Source organism: Podarcis muralis, chromosome 2 (assembly GCF_964188315.1).
Source record: "Podarcis muralis chromosome 2, rPodMur119.hap1.1, whole genome shotgun sequence".
NCBI lineage: Eukaryota > Metazoa > Chordata > Lepidosauria > Squamata > Lacertidae > Podarcis > Podarcis muralis.
The window spans coordinates 14,226,460-14,243,362 of NC_135656.1; the positions used below are offsets into that span (position 1 = coordinate 14,226,460).

The 16,903-nt window shown below is 45.8% G+C and overlaps 1 protein-coding gene across 1 annotated transcript; it reads right to left on the reverse strand.

The window, feature by feature from the left end:
- Positions 1–881: 881 nt before the first annotated feature.
- Positions 882–8,642, reverse strand: LOC144325782 (aquaporin AQPAe.a-like). The gene is made up of 5 exons (XM_077920089.1): positions 8,628–8,642; positions 5,874–6,317; positions 3,490–3,654; positions 2,034–2,114; positions 882–1,212 (listed from the first exon to the last, which is right to left on the reverse strand). The coding sequence occupies exons 1-5, from the start codon at positions 8,640–8,642 to the stop codon at positions 1,009–1,011; spliced, it is 909 nt and encodes a 302-aa protein (XP_077776215.1). The 3' UTR covers positions 882–1,008.
- Positions 8,643–16,903: the final 8,261 nt, after the last annotated feature.

Genomic DNA, 16,903 nt, shown 5'->3' on the forward strand with positions numbered 1-16,903 from the left:
TTGTGACTCGAATGTTTTGGTTACTGAACGCCGCAAACCAGGAAGCGAGTGTTCCGGTTGGCGAACGTTCTTTAGGAACCCGAACGTCCGACGTGACTTCTGTGACTTGCGATTGAGTGCAGGAAGCTCCTGCAGCCAATCGGAAGCCACGACTTGGTTTTCAAACATTTTCGGAAGACAAACAGACTTCCGGAACGGATTCCGTTCGAGAACCAAGGTATGACTGTATTTTCACTGGAGAAATGTTAGAGGGTATGGAATAGCACGACCCTATTTTCATTGGAGGAATGTTGGAGGATGTGCAGAGGGTGCAGCTAAAGACCTTTACTTCTGATCCCAGAAATGTTTTTTTTAAAAGAACCAGAAAAACCACAAATCACAGGCCTTTCCCCTCCCCCCACAAAAAATACACACATGGTTGCACCAAGTTTTCTTTGGCAGTATAATTGAGGAGAGAGGGGGGGGGTGTCATTTTGTTGCTGCTGTCGTTGAAACAATTGGGAATCATCATACGCCATGCTGATTTACCTATGAATCACCTGGAGATATACCAGTGAACCTAGATCTGTCTTCTGTCAACTTCTTGGCCCAGGGTTTTACACGATGAAGTCGCCAAGGGAGTGTAGAATGGAACCTAGCAGCCTTGGTTTCCAGGCCTTTCTGTGTCTGCCATGTCCGTCATCCTGGGCACAGAAACCAGAGCACCATGTCCTAGCTCGCTGGACCTTACCCAAAGAGAACCCAAGAATCCTGGTTTCCAGCTCTTGCTTGTGTTAGCCTTTGAGACTGTCATACTCTCTAAGTTGGGGCCAGAACCAGTGGCTGTGCTCTGTGCCACCAATGTCAGGCTGTGCCATCTTGAGGGGTTCAGATTCCAGTCCCATCCCAGATGATTATATATGGAAGATAGAAGCTGGGTAAAAGTGGCAAAGGAAGCCTTGCTAAGAGGAGGGAGATTTGCCGCATTGGGGTAGCAGCAGGAAGCCGGAGAGGGAAAGGCGTTGCCTTCTATTCGGTGCTGTGTTCCCCATTGCAAGGCGGCTTGGCAGCGGCGGAGACAGAAGAACGAGACATGCTGGCCGCCTCCACGATCTCTATGTCGCGGCAGGTCAGGCAGGCAACCAGCTTCTCCCGCGAAGCATTGTTGGCAAAGAAGAATTCGTAGGAGACGCCAGCAAGGACTGCGCCAAGGATGGGGCCGAGCCAGTACACCTGGAAGGAGGGGAGGAGAGCGAGAGCAAAAGAGGCAACCTGAAGGACCTGTCTCATCCTTGAGGATAGAGAAGTAGGCCCGAAAGCAACCAGGATGGGTTAAGGGAGGCAGTTTTAAAGTGACTGAATCAACTTGGTGGGATCCCAAGAGAGGCAGGGAATCACAACACTCAGGGTTTCTGAGCAGCCTTCATAGGAGCCAACTCCTAGGGGCCTAGGTACTTTCAGGCCCTCCAATACAGTAAAATATTTGAGGGGGCCTCCCCCCCCAGTTGATGTGCATTGCCATTCAAATGGGGTATGTGCGTCGTATCATGTGATTGATTATGTGGGTCAGGGCTTTCCTGCCCCCACCAATATTTTATTCAAGTTGACACCCCAGGCAGTTTTAATGATAATAATAATTATTATTATTATTATTATTATTATTATTATTTTAAGAAAAACACAACCTGGAGCACTGAGGGCCAACTAAAATACATCAACTACAACTGTTAACTACAATAACAATTTCTCCCTTTTTCTGTAAGGCACACAATATGTTTTTTGTTGTTTTTCTGTTTTGTTTTCTACATGGGTACTATTTCTTGTTTCTTCTTTTTGTGTGTGTGTGTCTTATCTTACTCGGCGCACTTGTAATTCTGTATATTTTTATTTTTCAATAAAGAATATTTAAAAAACGAAAAATAATTACACTAAGCCAGAAAAGCTTGAAGGGAAAAAACTGGAGCACTGAGGGCCAACTGAAAGACATGAAGTCAAAAAAAGGGGGAGGACAAAGAACCACTCGTCTCTCAAAAGGCTCTCCTCCATCCACTTACCCAGTGATGTTCCCAGATTCCTGTCACGACAGCTGGTCCCAGGGACCGAGCTGGGTTCATGCTGCCTCCAGAGAACGTGCCCTGCAGAGATATCATAATGGTCTAGTCAGTGGTGGTCCATCTCCCTCCTTTGGGCTGATTGTTCTGTGCGTTAGTTTGTTGCCATTATCTCAAAAACAACCAAGAGTGTGCCTTGCTGAACATCATCTATTGTTCATAAATGACTTAATATGTGCTAGGTGCTACATAGAAGTAAGTCCCCCTGCCCATAGGGTCTCAAAATCTGTTCCCAACCATTGGTATTAAATTTGCTTCACTCCTGAATTACTAGTAAAGGTTTCTGCACAAACACAAATAAACACCCTGATTCTTCAGCCAGCATCCCCACATTCTGTGATCTGAATCCATTGTGCAAATATGCATGTATTTCCTTACAAACTTTTTCTGTGTGTGCCAGTTGGTTTTAGTATACTTTCTGATTTGTCAGCCCTCCTTTGTGCAGCAGTACAGAATGCAGTGCTGTGTGTGCAGCTGTTAAAATCAATTCCCTGCTTCAGGCCTGAGCTTACTCTTTCTTTATCCAGCCAAGATTGCATGATTCCTTCAATCTCCTGTTTTCAGTCACCATCACTTGGCTGACACGGAAGGGTACAGCCAGCCATAGAAAGAATATAAGATTGTACTTTGGGGGGGTTACAGCAATTACAAAGCCAACGTGGCAAAAGCTTTGCATACAGAGCATCTTTTAAATAACAGTAGAACCTCTACTTACAACCGCCTCTACTTGGGCACGATCCAAGTCGCGACCACGGCAAACCCAGAAGTAAATACCGGGTTTGCTGCGATTCACGCATGCGCAGAAGTGGCTGCAGCCGTCTGCACATACGCACAACGGCACTTCTATCAGCGACCCATTTCGCCTAAAGGACGGACTGCCAGAACAGATTATGGTGGTAAGTAGAGGTTCCACTGTATATATATTGTTTTCTGAAGTCATGAGGACTAGGATATTGCTCTGTTTATGTACAGTGTTATCTTGGTTGTCGAATGGCTTGGCTCCCAAACAAATCAGCTCCCGAACGCCGCAAACCCGGAAGTGAGTGTTCCCGTTTGCGAACATTTTTTGGGAACCAAACTTCCAACATGGCTTCCGATGGAGTGCAGGAAGCTCCTGCAGCCCATCGGAAGCTGTGCCTTGGTTTTCAAACGGTTTCAAAAGGACTCCCGGAACGGATTAAGTTTGACAACCAAGGTGCCCCTGTAATGCAACCTGACATTCCATGCGTCTTATGAAAGAGTAGGAGGGATGCTATCATCTGACACACCAGGGGAAGCGGGGGAATGACTTTAAAAATCAGCCTTCAGTCATGGGCACCTTGAGGTGCTGGCCCCAGGTTTCGAGCCACAAAACCTTCAATCAATCTGGACTGTATAAACCACGAGCAAAGGCTCTTACCGCAGCTAGCGCTCCTGCGATTACAGAGAAGCCAATGGCCAAGATTCCAGGCTCGCCCAACTCACGCCTCCGATGGTCTTCTACAGCAAAGATGGTGAGGGCTAGCTGGAAAGTGGAAAAAGCTTCCATCCCCAAGGCCTGTCCAGCGTTCCCTTCGCTGCTGACCTGAAATATTGCAGTTCAAACTGTTTTTATGTTGAAAGTGTTAGTACGCTGCATAATGTCTTCAACCAGCCGATCTTCCTGCTGCACTCAGCATGTAAGTGGACTTGATGGACTCTGAGGAACCCCCTCCCCCCAAATTCTATGACTCCATTTAAAACCAATTCTATATGTGCTGCTGTTCGACCCCAGCATGTTCCTGGCAGCTGGGTAATCTTTGCATGTGTTTAAAACCCTTCATTGGTCAGAATACTTTTTGCATTCACGATGCGGAGTCCAAATAACAACATAAAGAAACACAAAGCAAACAGAGTGCATTTTTTTAAAAACTGTCACAAATGGAGGGTAATATTATAAGTCACGTTACCAATATGGTAACTTGTGCTATCTTAGTTCTGCATCTGAGACAACTTCAAGATGGCTACTATTTACCTACGGGACCGCCTCTCCCGGTATGCCCCGCGGAGAGCCTCAAGGTCCATAAATAGCAACACCCTAGTGGTCCCGGGCCCTAAGGGAGTTAGATTAGCCTCAGCCAGAGCCAGGGCCTTTTCAACACTGGCTCCAGCCTGGTGGAACGCTCTGCCTCATGAGACCAGGGCCCTGCAGGATCTGATTTCTTTCCGCAGGGCCTGCAGGACAGAGTTGTTCCGCCTGGCCTTTGGCTTGGGGTCAGTTTGATTCCCTCCCCCCTTTTTTCCTTTCTCCTCCTGTGATGAGGCTGCATTTTAATGTTTTAATGTTGTATTTAATCTTGTTTTTAAGTTGTATTCATTCGACTTGTTTTTATTATTGCTTGTTAGCCGGCCTGAGCCTGGCCTTGCCTGGGGAGGGCGGGGTATAAATTATTATGATTATTATTTATCGCCACGTAACTATTTACTTGGGCATTGTCTCCTTCACAGCTATACATATGCATAGCTAAAAGACAAGAGAAAATACATTTTAAAAAATATATATATGTGGATTTAATGTCTGTAATGGCGTGAAACAAAGTGGCTTTTGACGCTGGTTGGTTGGTGGGAAGAAAATCCAAAAGGACCTGTTGTTTCAAGAGATAGTTTGAGACAAGAACTGGGCAGTTGGCAGAAAAAGGGGTCACTTGTAGCCTATGGGAAGTGGGGGCATAAGAGGGCAGTGGGTTGCTGGGATGTGGTCAGCAAGTCAACAACTGAAGGCAGGGAGTGGCAAAGTTGGAGCATGAGGAAAGCAATAGTTTCCTATTTGCTCAGAACAGCCACCAGCGCTTCCTTGGAAACTCTTCTAGGATCATCTACCTGTTGGTACCAGGTAATTCCTCGGCTGCAGTTCCCTTCATTGCCCAGAGAGGGATGATGGCACTCAGCTGGACTCCCTATGTAACATTTCTAAGGTCACCCATTTAAATTCAAGACCCGCCACAGGCCCAGACTGTCAAGAGTCCAGGTTCCCAGCTTGATAACACAGTAAGCGTAGGTAATTAAAAAGGAGGATTTTTTGCAAAAACAAACAGATAGCTCCGGACGACTCTAACAAAGCCTCTGGCATCATTACTCAAGGTGACCCTTCTGAAAACTCCTTCTGGCGGTGACAGAAGATATTGAACTTACGGCCCTTACGTCTCTTGTATTGCTTCCTGTCTAGCAGCTCTCCCATTCACTGACTCTTTGGACTTAGTGGATCAGCTCCAACCTCTTCCTTTTCTGAGAGGCTGTTTCTATTCGTGCCTTTTTGTACTTCTTGCAAGCTTTGGCTGTGTTCTAACCTATTCTCGGCTACTGCCTTATCAGCCAGACTGTCAAGGTCAGGGAGAGCCGAAGTCTGCAGCTGCCGGCTCTTCCCTGCCTAACATCTAAGCTTCTCTGTTCCTGGCTGCTTTCAGCAGTTGGCTGCAAACCTTTGCTTGGAGCTGGCTCATTCCTGACACAGACCCTCCAAGTGTCCCTATTTTCTAAGGACAGTCCCAGATTTACAGAAGTCATCCTGGTTTCTTATTTGATCCTGGAATGTCCTGCTTTTTCTTAGGATGTCCCTTTTTTCCCCTTGGGTAAATCTTATTTATTGATTTTTTCACAAAAAACAACAGCAAATCCATTGCGTCCTCATTTTTTGCTCTTCAAAATATGGCTACTCTATTTTATTCCTATTCCTGGCTAAAGTGGGTAGAGTTAAAGTTGAAAAGCGGATGCCTCATGGGGAGGGAGTCCTAAAGAAGGAGGGAGAAAGGAGTGTAGCTTACTCACCTTGGTGACCAATTGCCCCATGGCTGAGGTGGGCAACACAAGGTAGAAGACGCCTGATGCTAAGATGGCGCCCAAGCACTGGGCCAGGATATAGCTTGCTGCGTGCAGAGCATCCAGTTTGCGGGTGCAGAGGAAGGCTACCGTGAGCGCCGGGTTGACTTGGGCACCGCTGATGTCGCCAAAGCAGTGAGCCAAGCTGACAGCTACCAGCCCTGCAGCAAGGGCTGGCTGAAGCGGGGAAGGAAGCACCTCTTTGTGGCTCACAGGGGACGAGGCGCCCAGCACCACCCAAACGAAGATCAGGGTGCCTCCTGCCTCTGCCAGCAGGCGGCACCAGAACTGACGGCTCTGCAGTTCCTGGAGTTGAGGGAAGAAGGAAGAGTCAAGGGACGTTATCACCTGCAGATGGACACAGAAGACTCTGCTTGTTCCGGGAATGGGCCACTACAACCATCTGACCTCCTAACGCAAGCCATTCTCTACATGCTCTCCACCGTGGGAGCAGGGCCGGGGCGGGAGAGTGCTAGAGTTCTGTGTAGTCCAGTTACATGGAATCAATTCCAATCTGTTACCTCCGAGGATGTGGACAGGCTGCTTGGACGAGTGAAACCAACCACCTGTCTCCTTGACCCTTGCCCATCCTGGCTTATAAAAGCTAGTCGGGAAGGGCTGGGCGATGGGCTTTGCGGGGTGGTGAATGCTTCTCTCTGTGAGGAAGCCTTCCCAGACCTGCTGAAAGAGGCAGTTATCAAACCGCTTCTTAAAAAACCATCTTTAGATGCTGCCAATATGGCCAACTATCGCCCAGTCTCAAATCTTCCATTCTTGGGCAAGGTGATTGAGAGAGTGGTTGCTGAACAACTCCAGGCACGTCTGGAAGAAGTGGACCATTTGGATCCCTTCCAGTCGGGATTCAGGCCTCATCATGGGACTGAAACTGCCTTGGTCTCACTGGTCGATGATCTCTGGCGGGCTAGGGACAAAGGTGAGAGCTTCTTTCCTAGTTCTGCTGGATCTCTCAGCGGCTTTTGACACCATCAACCATAACATCCTTCTGGACCTTTCTCTAAAACCCCCAACTGGCAGAGGATTGATCCTGGGGAGTAAATATGCAGGCTCAGCCCCATATCTACTGAACCCCCAAAATAAATATGGTAAGAGAAATCAAGCACTAAGATCACAGAGGCCAGCATGGTGTTGTGGTCAGTGTCAAATGGAACCAGGGAGACCTTGGGTTTAACCCCTCACATGGCCATGAAGTTCACTGAGTGATCCTTGGGTCAGTAACTCTCTCTCAGCCTGACTAACCTACTTCAAGGGTTACTGTGAAGATGAAATTGATGGTACAAGAGGGAGGGGACACTCTGAACTCATTGTGTTGCTGGCAGCATAGAAATATAATGAAATGGCATCTCAATGAGGGATCCGTTGATCTCATGCACTGCAGAAACATAGTATGTGCAAATAAAACCTAAGAATCACGGCTTAGTGAGAACAAGGGACCTTTCAGGAGTCCCACCAGCGGCCAAACGGATGCCAAAGGGTGTTCACAAAAGAACGCTTGTTGGTGGCATAGCCATCCCATAGTTGTCTCCAGCATCTGGCAGTCAAAGGTATACTGACTTTGAAAACACAACCTGTGCTCTATTGGCCAACAGGATTAGGAATCTCCCCCTCCAACCCCTTGTATACACCATGGTGTTTGTTCTGCGAATGCCTGATTATCGTCTTCCAAAGCAACTACTCTACTCCAAACTTAAAAATGGGAAATGTAATGCTGGTGGTCAACATAAGAGGTTCAAAGACTCTCTCAAGGCAAATCTTTAAAAAATGTAGTATAAACACCAGCAACTGGGAAACATTGGCCTGCGAGTGCTCCAGTTGGAGAACAGCCTTTACCAAAGGTGTCATGGGTTTTGAAGATGCTCAAACTCAGGATGAAAGGGAGAAATGTGCTAAGAGGAAGGCTTGCTTGGCAAACCCTCACCATGATCAACTCCCACCCGGAAACCTATGTCCCCACTGTGAAAGGACGTGTGGATCCAGAATTGGCCTCCACAGTCACCTACGGACGCACTTTTAAAACCGTGTTTCTGGAAGACAATCTTACTTGGTCACGAGTGATCACCAAAGAAGAAGGATGCATGTAGCCTTTTGTGTGTTAAGCAAGAAAACAACAATGAAAGAATTGGCATCACAAACTGGAATGACACACAAGGTTTTCAATCAATTTAAGTCCCAATAACAGGCTATCAAATCCATCTAGCTATCCCATTGGTCTTCAGCTAGTGACTCAGAACTTGATTTAAGGGACACCAGTATGGGGCACCTGATTTTTAAAAACATCCCTTGACAAAAATGATTCTGTACCTTCCATCAGGTACAGTATCTGCTACCTACTTAAAATATTTATTTTCTGATTCTGAACTTATACTGGCCCTGAGGAAAATATGCTGTCTGCATTGTTAAGTCTACTGTTTGTTAGCGGCCATGGTCTCCGTTTTGGATTTGGTGAACGTTTTCACAGTAGCCAGATGAACTGAAGCAAAATGTGTTGAGGGATCAGAAAAGGTGAAAAGGACAGAACCTACTGACAGAAATGACTGATCAAGTGTATAGATGGACACATAGATGGATTGTTACAGGGGAAAACAGGTTGACGTCAACTACACGATAGGAAGGGAGTTGTGAGTGAACACTATCAAAATACATCCAGTTTGGCTGCCTCCTATATTCACAGAAGGATGTTCTTACCTCCCTGATGCCCATGGTGTCTGGCTGCAAATTCTGATCTGAGTGAGAGAAGGTGCTTTGTTGTTTTCATCTAGTGGTCCACCTTTCTCCCACATCCTCCTTCCCTCCCTCCCTTCACCCTCCCCTGTTAGCATCCTATTAAGGGTGAAGCAGAAGCAATCCAGAGGACGATGAAGGGAGGATATCAAGGAACAGCCAAATGATCAGAAGTAGAATTTGGTGCTGGAGTTCATGAGATGTTCCAAGAAGTCTCTAAAGCCCATTCTTCATAGTAAGTGTCCTCAACTCATGATACTTTGTCTTACAATGCCCTGCCTGGTTTGGTCAACTAACATCCTACTATCGACATTGTCCTTCCCCATCCAGGGTCCGAGGGGAAGGGGGTGAAGGGGGAAATCTTTAGGGAGGGAAAACACAAAATATGTTGTTGTTTTTTAATGCTTTAGTGTGTGTGTGTGTGTGTGTGTGTGTGTGTGTGTGTGTGCATGTTGGGAATCTCTGGGTTGACACTGAAGATGTCAAGGCAACAGGTTCCTTTGAAGCTCATCTGAAGAGGGTTGTCACAGTTACCATTGCCCCAGGCTGGAACTCATTTCTGTATGATCAAAGATGGATAGCACACATTTCAATGAATTTAAATATGAAACAGGCAATAGATTTTCCCCCCTCCCCCTAAGAGAGATCACGCAGTTAAATGTGCTGCTGACTTTTCCATTGCTGAGAGTGAGCACAAGAGTGGTAACTGAATATGCACAGAAATAAGTTCAAATTTGCATCCTAGTGGGAAAGATGGAGGGCACAAGGAGAAGGGGATGACAGAGGATGAGATGGTTGGATGGTGTTCTTGAAGCTACCAGCATGAATTTGATCAAACTGCGGGAGGCAGTGGAGGACAGGAGTGCCTGGCGTGCTCTGGTCCATGGGGTCACGAAGAGTCGGACACGACTAAACGACTAAACAACAACAGGGCATGAATCTGTAGGTAATGTTTTGCAGGACCAAGTCAGGCACATGATTGGGCCCAGTCTGGATTGATCCCCAGTTCCTTTGCAATGTGAGAAAGGAGGAAGAGATTATGAAGCCAATGCAGAAAACTCAGTTTGCATGCCTGGAACAGCAATATTTTGTGTCATTCTTGTTCTGTCTGGGACAGTTCCTCTTGCATCTTCTTCCAAGAATGCAGCAATGGTGTGTGCCCTACAAATGTTGTTGTTGTTGTTGTTCATAACTCATTTTCTTTACCCAAGACAAACCCAAAGTGACAACCAAAAACAGCAAGGCACAATAAAGGCAACATGAAGGACAACATGCAACACCATCACCAAGGAAACAGCTACCCACCTTTTTAGCAAGGAACAAAAGGCATAATAACCAGCAGCAAAAGCCATGCCAATGACAAAGCCAGCTAAGCAAAGACTTTTGGGGAAAGCCTGGTTACGAATTCTGAATTGGTAGAATCGAGTGTATCACTTTCGAGTGGAAGTGGAAACACATGCATTGCAAACAGAAGACCAGCACAGCACAGATATGGTATCAAACAGTAGGTTTTCCTTGCTTATTCCCACCCACCCTCCCAGCTTGTAGAGCTATAGTAGGAAACTCATTTGGATGTGTTGGAATGGATGACATCAGACAAAGTTGCCCTTGGAAAAAGAGTGATAGGACACAATAATCATTCTCAAGTTCTTTTGAGGTTTCTCTGTCTTTGCTTTTATATTGCTTGAGGGCTACAGGATAAGGTAATATTCTTGTAAGCTTTCCATTTGTGCCTGGTCACAATTAAATGAATTAACTTTATTTATTTATACATACATACATACATACATACATACATACATACATACCCTACCCATCTAGCTGGGTTTCTCCAGCCACTCTGGGCAGCTCCCAGCAGAATATTATTATTAATAATATTAAATTGATAAAACATCAAACATTAAAAACTTCCCTAAACAGGGCTGCCTTCAGATGTCTTCTAAAAGTCAGATAGTTGTTTATTTCCTTGACATCACTACCGAGAAAGCTCACTTGCAGCGAGGGAACTGCCGTAAGGCCCTCGGAGCTGGACCTCAATGTCCGGGCTGAACAATGGGGGTGGAGACGCTCCTTCAGGTATACTGGGCCAAGGCCGTTTAGGGCTTGAAAGGTCAGTACCAACACTTTGACTTGTGCTTGGAAACGTACTGGAAGCCAATGTAGGTCTTTCAGGACCAGTGTTATATAGTCTCAGCGGCCACTCCCAGTCACCAGTCTAGCTGCTGCATTCTGGATTAGTTGTAGTTTCCGGGTCACCTTCAAAGGTAGCCGCACATAGAGCGTACTGCAGTAGTCTGACCAGGAGATAACCAGAGCATGCACCACTCTGGCGAGACAGTGTGTGGGCAGGTAGGCTCTCAGCCTGCATACCAGATGGAGCTGGTGCACAGCTGCCCTGGGCACAGAATTGACTTGCGCCTCCATGGACAGCTGTGAGACCAAAATGACTCCCAGGCTGCGCACCTGGTCCTTCAGGGGCACAGTTACCCCATTCAGGACCATGGATGTCTGCCCATTAATGTCACACCAAACAATCGATGGCCCTGGTGAATGGGCTGCTGGCATGCTCACAGTACTGTACACAAATCCATGCCTTACATTGAAAGCGCTCTTGGGAACTGTGTTAAGGGTGCTGGAATGTTTAACTCAATTACACTTCCCAAGATTCCTTGGGGAGCCATGGCTGTTAAAGTGGTGCAAAGGTGCTTTAAATGTTCAGATGTAGCACATGTAGCAAGGACATTTAAACTTCATAAAGTGTCCCAAAGAAAGTTCCAAATGCCACCCTACCCCCCCCCCCCCAGCTGTTTTTCTTTCAACTGGATTTACTTCTGGTTTGGGGTCTTGGCTGGAGAAACTGAAAAAAGGGAGATTGTGGAGAATAATTGGCAGTTAATGGGAAGTTTAAGTCTTCTCCACTGCAAATGTGGCTCCAGAGAGGGGCCAACTTAAAAACGGGCACCTCTTCAAGATCTGAAAACAGAATGCAAGATTCCAGACTCGGATCCCAAAAGTTCTCAGGCGGTGTGATGGGACACAATAACGCTTTGTGAGAACTTACACACCATAAGAAACGATTTAAGTAAGGTAAAGGCTTCTGTTAGGGACGCGGGTGGCGCTGTGGGTAAAAGCCTCAGCGCCTAGGGCTTGCCAATCGAAAGGTTGGCGGTTCGAATCCCCGCGGCGGGGTGCGCTCCCGTTGCTCGGTCCCAGCGCCTGCCAACCTAGCAGTTCGAAAGCACCCCCGGGTGCAAGTAGATAAATAGGGACCGCTTACCAGCAGGAAGGTAAACGGCATTTCCGTGTGCTGCGCTGGCTCGCCAGATGCAGCTTTGTCACGCTGGCCACGTGACCCGGAAGTGTCTCCGGACAGCGCTGGCCCTCGGCCTCTTGATCGAGATGGGCGCACAACCCTAGAGTCTGTCAAGACTGGCCCGTACGGGCAGGGGTACCTTTACCTTTTAAAGGCTTCTGTTAACCCTGCGTATGCACAGAAACAACACATTGTGACTTCTTCTGATGCTCCACCCACAAAGCATAAGTCCTTCTGCTGTTTCTGGTGATTGGAACATTTTTATCACTCCTGATGCAGAGAGCGGAAACACCTTTGCTCACTGGAGACTCGCCTGTTGTGTCTCTGCAAGAGTCACTGCTCTGGATATGCCTTGTTCCAATGACATGCAGGAACAAGAGAGGATCAGCCGCTTTGAGGGTGGATAAACACCAACTCTTAACATGCTCTAAAACCCAACCTTTTCAGATGTAAAGAGTGAAGCGCACCTCCGATTTTAATTTAGCAGAAAACACATCTCAGCTTTCAGAAGTCACTACTCAGCTTCCTCTGATCCTAACACCAGAATGTGCGCTTTAGTACTGAAGGGAGACCATAGCGAGGCTTTGGAAGTAGTCTGGGTGGTTACTTCAAATCTACTGCGTGCCATGTGTTGACAACTCAGTAGAGTCCCTCTCCTGGTTTCTGTAAAGTCAGCACCTGGCTCAGCAAAAGCAAGGCCTTCTGTTGACCTCTCGCTGGCATATGCTTTCTCTCTCTCTTTCTATTCATCTCTCTTTTCTTTGGCCACCACTTGCTGACTTGCTGCAAAGAGCCAGAACAATCCTGTCAATGAAAAGGTGGGAACAAAGGCCACCTCCCTACAGCCCGCAGCGTTCATATGTCCCTGTCACATTTAATTAGCATCCTGCAGAGTCTTTGGGGTCGAAAGATTGGAAACATAACAATATGGCAGCCATTTCAAAGCAGGCAATGGAGAGCAGGGACAGATCCCTGACTTCTGCCCAAAACTGGAAGGCCTGAATAATCAGCTTCAACTTGAAATCCACAGGGGGATCTTTTCAAACTAGGGCACTGGACACCAATGGGGGCGTACGGTGTGCAAAATGTTTCTGATAATTGGTGTGCAAATATTCAAACTTTAAGAGTTTCTCAAATCTTAGTTCCCTCTGATCTCTTGACCCAAGTCTCCTGCTTTAATCTCTTTTTTGTTAATGGGATGGTTTTATTGTATATTTTAATTATAGATGTTTATATTTTAAAATTTTTGTTGACTGGTTTTTATATTTTGTAAACTGCTTAGAAGCCTATTTTGACATTAAGCGGTATATAAATACCAATAGGTTCTTGGAGCAGTGGCATCACCACCATCCATATCTCACATTCCTGTTTTTCAAGATGGTGACGCTTATGTTTTCAAAAAGGCCTCAGGTTGTACAGCGAAGGAGACACATCTGTAAATGACCACTGAGACAACCACAATATATAAAGCAACATACAAATCTGATGTCCAGCATGACTGACTTCCTGGACAAATTATAATTACTGTAGTGCAATGCATCCCACAATCCTTTGCAACGACACAGAGGATTCTAGGCGGCAACAACAACAAAACACCATCCCTTGAGCCATCCTTGCTTTGGGGATAAGAAATACACTAGGCAAATTGGGACTGGAAAGGCTGTAGAAGGGATTTGAAATCAGAACCCGCTGATTTGGGCTTAATTGTTCTTAAACATGCTGTCAGGGGCTCAGGAGCAGAGGCACAGGATTGGCCACGCCTCAATCGGAGAGCGAGGAAACGGTCAAGAGGAAGGTTGAAGGCTGGGCGCGCGCGCCAAGTTCAAATGTACAGGAGGGCGGCGCAGTTGGCAGCCCGGATAGGGAGCCAGGTCCCAAAGCCCGCCGAAAGGAGGGGGAGGAGTCAGGGGGGTCAGCGTCAGCGTCAGAAGAGTCCAGAAAGGAGGAGACCCCAGGGGGCAGAAGGACCCAGAGGAGAAAGGAGAGACGGAAGAGGTGGATTAAGGTTAGAGTCTTAAGCTGGTGTACAGGGGGTGGAGACTCAGATGGAGCTTCGCCGGTCTAGCCTCTAAGACGTAGAGCTGGGCGCTGCGGCTTGAAAATGGAAACTGTACTTCAATAAAGACTTTTGTACATTACTACCGGCTAGCGTTGGTCCTCTGTGAGCTGGGACCTGGAGCCAGCTCTGACACATGCAATAAATGATTTGATGTTAAACTAGCTCAGGGAGCTGACATGTGCCCAAACTCAACAAATTTTAATGGAGATACACAATTTTAATGGAAGTTGATGCAACAGAAAACTATGTGCAATTCCATATCCCCTTGCCCAGAATAATGATGTATGGACAACAGTGCAATTGTAAAGGATTTTCTACTCAAACTATTTCTCCCCATGATAGCAGGACTAAATTGTTCTCCATTCCTGCTCTATGCACTTCATTTTCCCATGCAACCCAGGGAAACGACAATAAACTGCTGAATCTTTTAGCAGTACGGTAACTTAATACCAATGGTATTAAGCAGCTACTCACTGCTAGAACAACTACCATAAGCCCATCAAAAACTCTCAGTGCTATTGTACATTTGTCACTGAAATCCAAGGAGGAAGGAAAAAAACCCTGTTTGTGTTGTTTTTTATTTATCATTTTATTATGTCCTATATGGCTGAATTTCCACCGGTGCCAAAAAACAACTATCTTAATTCACCTGCAAACATAGTGATTCTGTCAGGTTAAACATAAGCAGTTTGCAAAAGTGACATGGAATTTGGAGTGTGTTTTTTCAAACCTTTTTAAACATTTGCAGTTAACTGTGCCAACCTACGTAGACATATGCCAATGTTTTTATTTTTACATAAAAGCAGCCACAGGGATAAGCATAAATTGGATTGAAGCACCACTTCTATGTGCTTGTTTAAACTTTTCCTCTGACACCAACCCCGACCATTTCCCCAATATAAATGCCTCTCAGCTCCAACTGCCCCTGCATTTAGGGCAGGGTGAGGAGATGCAAAGATTTGTGGCAGTTGTTTCCCACTTGCAGGCCAGTAGCAGCAGCAGAAGGGAGCAGGGATTTCTATCAGGAAAACTGCAACTGGATAGAAGGGTTAAATATCTTCCATCACAACTACTGCTCTGATCCTATTCAAAGTTGACACATTTGAAGTCATAATAAAAAAATGTTAGGAATCCTAATCCTTGATCTCTCATATAATATGTAGCCTGGGGCCTAACACCAACCCAAATCTCCCCAATCTCAGTCCAATTAGTTTTGTTGCTCATGAACTTTTTTACAAAGCTGAAACTGGATTATTTATTTATGGCTATCAGTTTGAGTGAATCAAAGTGTGTGTGTGTGTGTGTGCGCGCACACACACACACACACACACACTATTAAGTTTATAAAAGGAACACGGGTGGCACTGTGGTCTAAACCACTGAGCCTCCTGGGCTTGCCGATCAGAAGGTTGGCGGTTCGAATCCCCGCAATGGGATGAACTCCCATTGCTCTGTACCAGCTTCTGCCAACCTAGCAGTTCGAAAGCACACCAGTGCAAGTAGATAAATAGGTACCGCTGCAGTGGGAAGGTAAACGGTGTTTCCATGCGTTCTGACTTCTGTCACGGTGTCCCGTTGCTCCAGAAGCGGTTTAGCCATGCTAAAGCTCTGGCTCAAAACGTTAAACATAAAGCAAACCAGGCCTGTTTACACAACCACAAGTAGTTTTAATCAGCTCATATTCCTTTTTCGATGTGTTGCCATGTAGGGGAACAGGCCTGAAATAGTCATGCAGAGTTCTCTGCCCAGATTTACAAATAATTTCAGAGGGGCCACCCTATTAGGCTGCAATAGATTGTAATGGATTGCTTTGGAGTCACTTCAGCACCAGAGAGGATGGGAATCGTATTTTGTCAGAACATAGGCTGCAACCGTACTCCTATAGCAAAGTTTAAGAGCAGATAGAAATCACAATACGTAAAGTTCTTCCCAGATGCACTTGTTAGCGAAGTAGGTTAACTAGGCTTTCCATACGTCAAGAAAAATCGTGACATGTCCTGGGTTTGGGGTGTAAAAATGGTGTCAGCGGGAAATTTTGCCAAACCGTCAAAATGTCAGGGAAAACCCAGATGTGTGGCAGCAGTAACAGCTCCGAAAGCTTAAAATCTGATGGAATATGTGCAGCTTGCGGACTTAACATATAGAATAAGAGAACAAGAACATACGTTGAGAGAAGACTGGAAAATGTTTATCGAACATATGAGGGGAAATTGTGTACGCTTGAAAACGTTGGCAGCATTAAGATAAATTCAACTGTAAATCAATTTTGATGGATGTAGTAATGGAATACTGAATGCTTTAGTTTATGTAAAATATGCAGGGATTTATGATATGTAAAATGAACCATGGAAAGAGAAGAAGGGAAGTCATGGATATTTTAAGGACGTTTAAAATGAGTATTGATGGATGTAATAATGGAATACTGAATGCTTTAGTTTATGTAAAATATGCAGGAATTTATGATACGCAAAATGAACATGGAAAGAGAACAAGGGAGGTCATGGATATTTTAAGGGCATTTAAAATGAGTATTCTAAATTGTAAAACAGAAAATTTAATAAAATTTATATACAGTATGTGTGTATCTATCTATATATATCTATATATAAACAAAAGCTTAAAATCACTATTTTCTGGGGCGGGGGGAGATTTATCCCCCCCCCAAAAAAACCCTAAACAATTTGGGTTTGTTCCCAAAAGAATCTCAACAATTTATTTTCTCTAGCCCACAACCACGTACTACCCCTCTAACAGGAACAAAATGACGGCCTTCCCTCCGCTTCAAGATGGCGCCGGCGGCGTCAGAAAGCGCCGCGCCCTATGAGAAGATGGCGACTCTGAAGCTCGGCTCTCCTGGACCAATAGCGA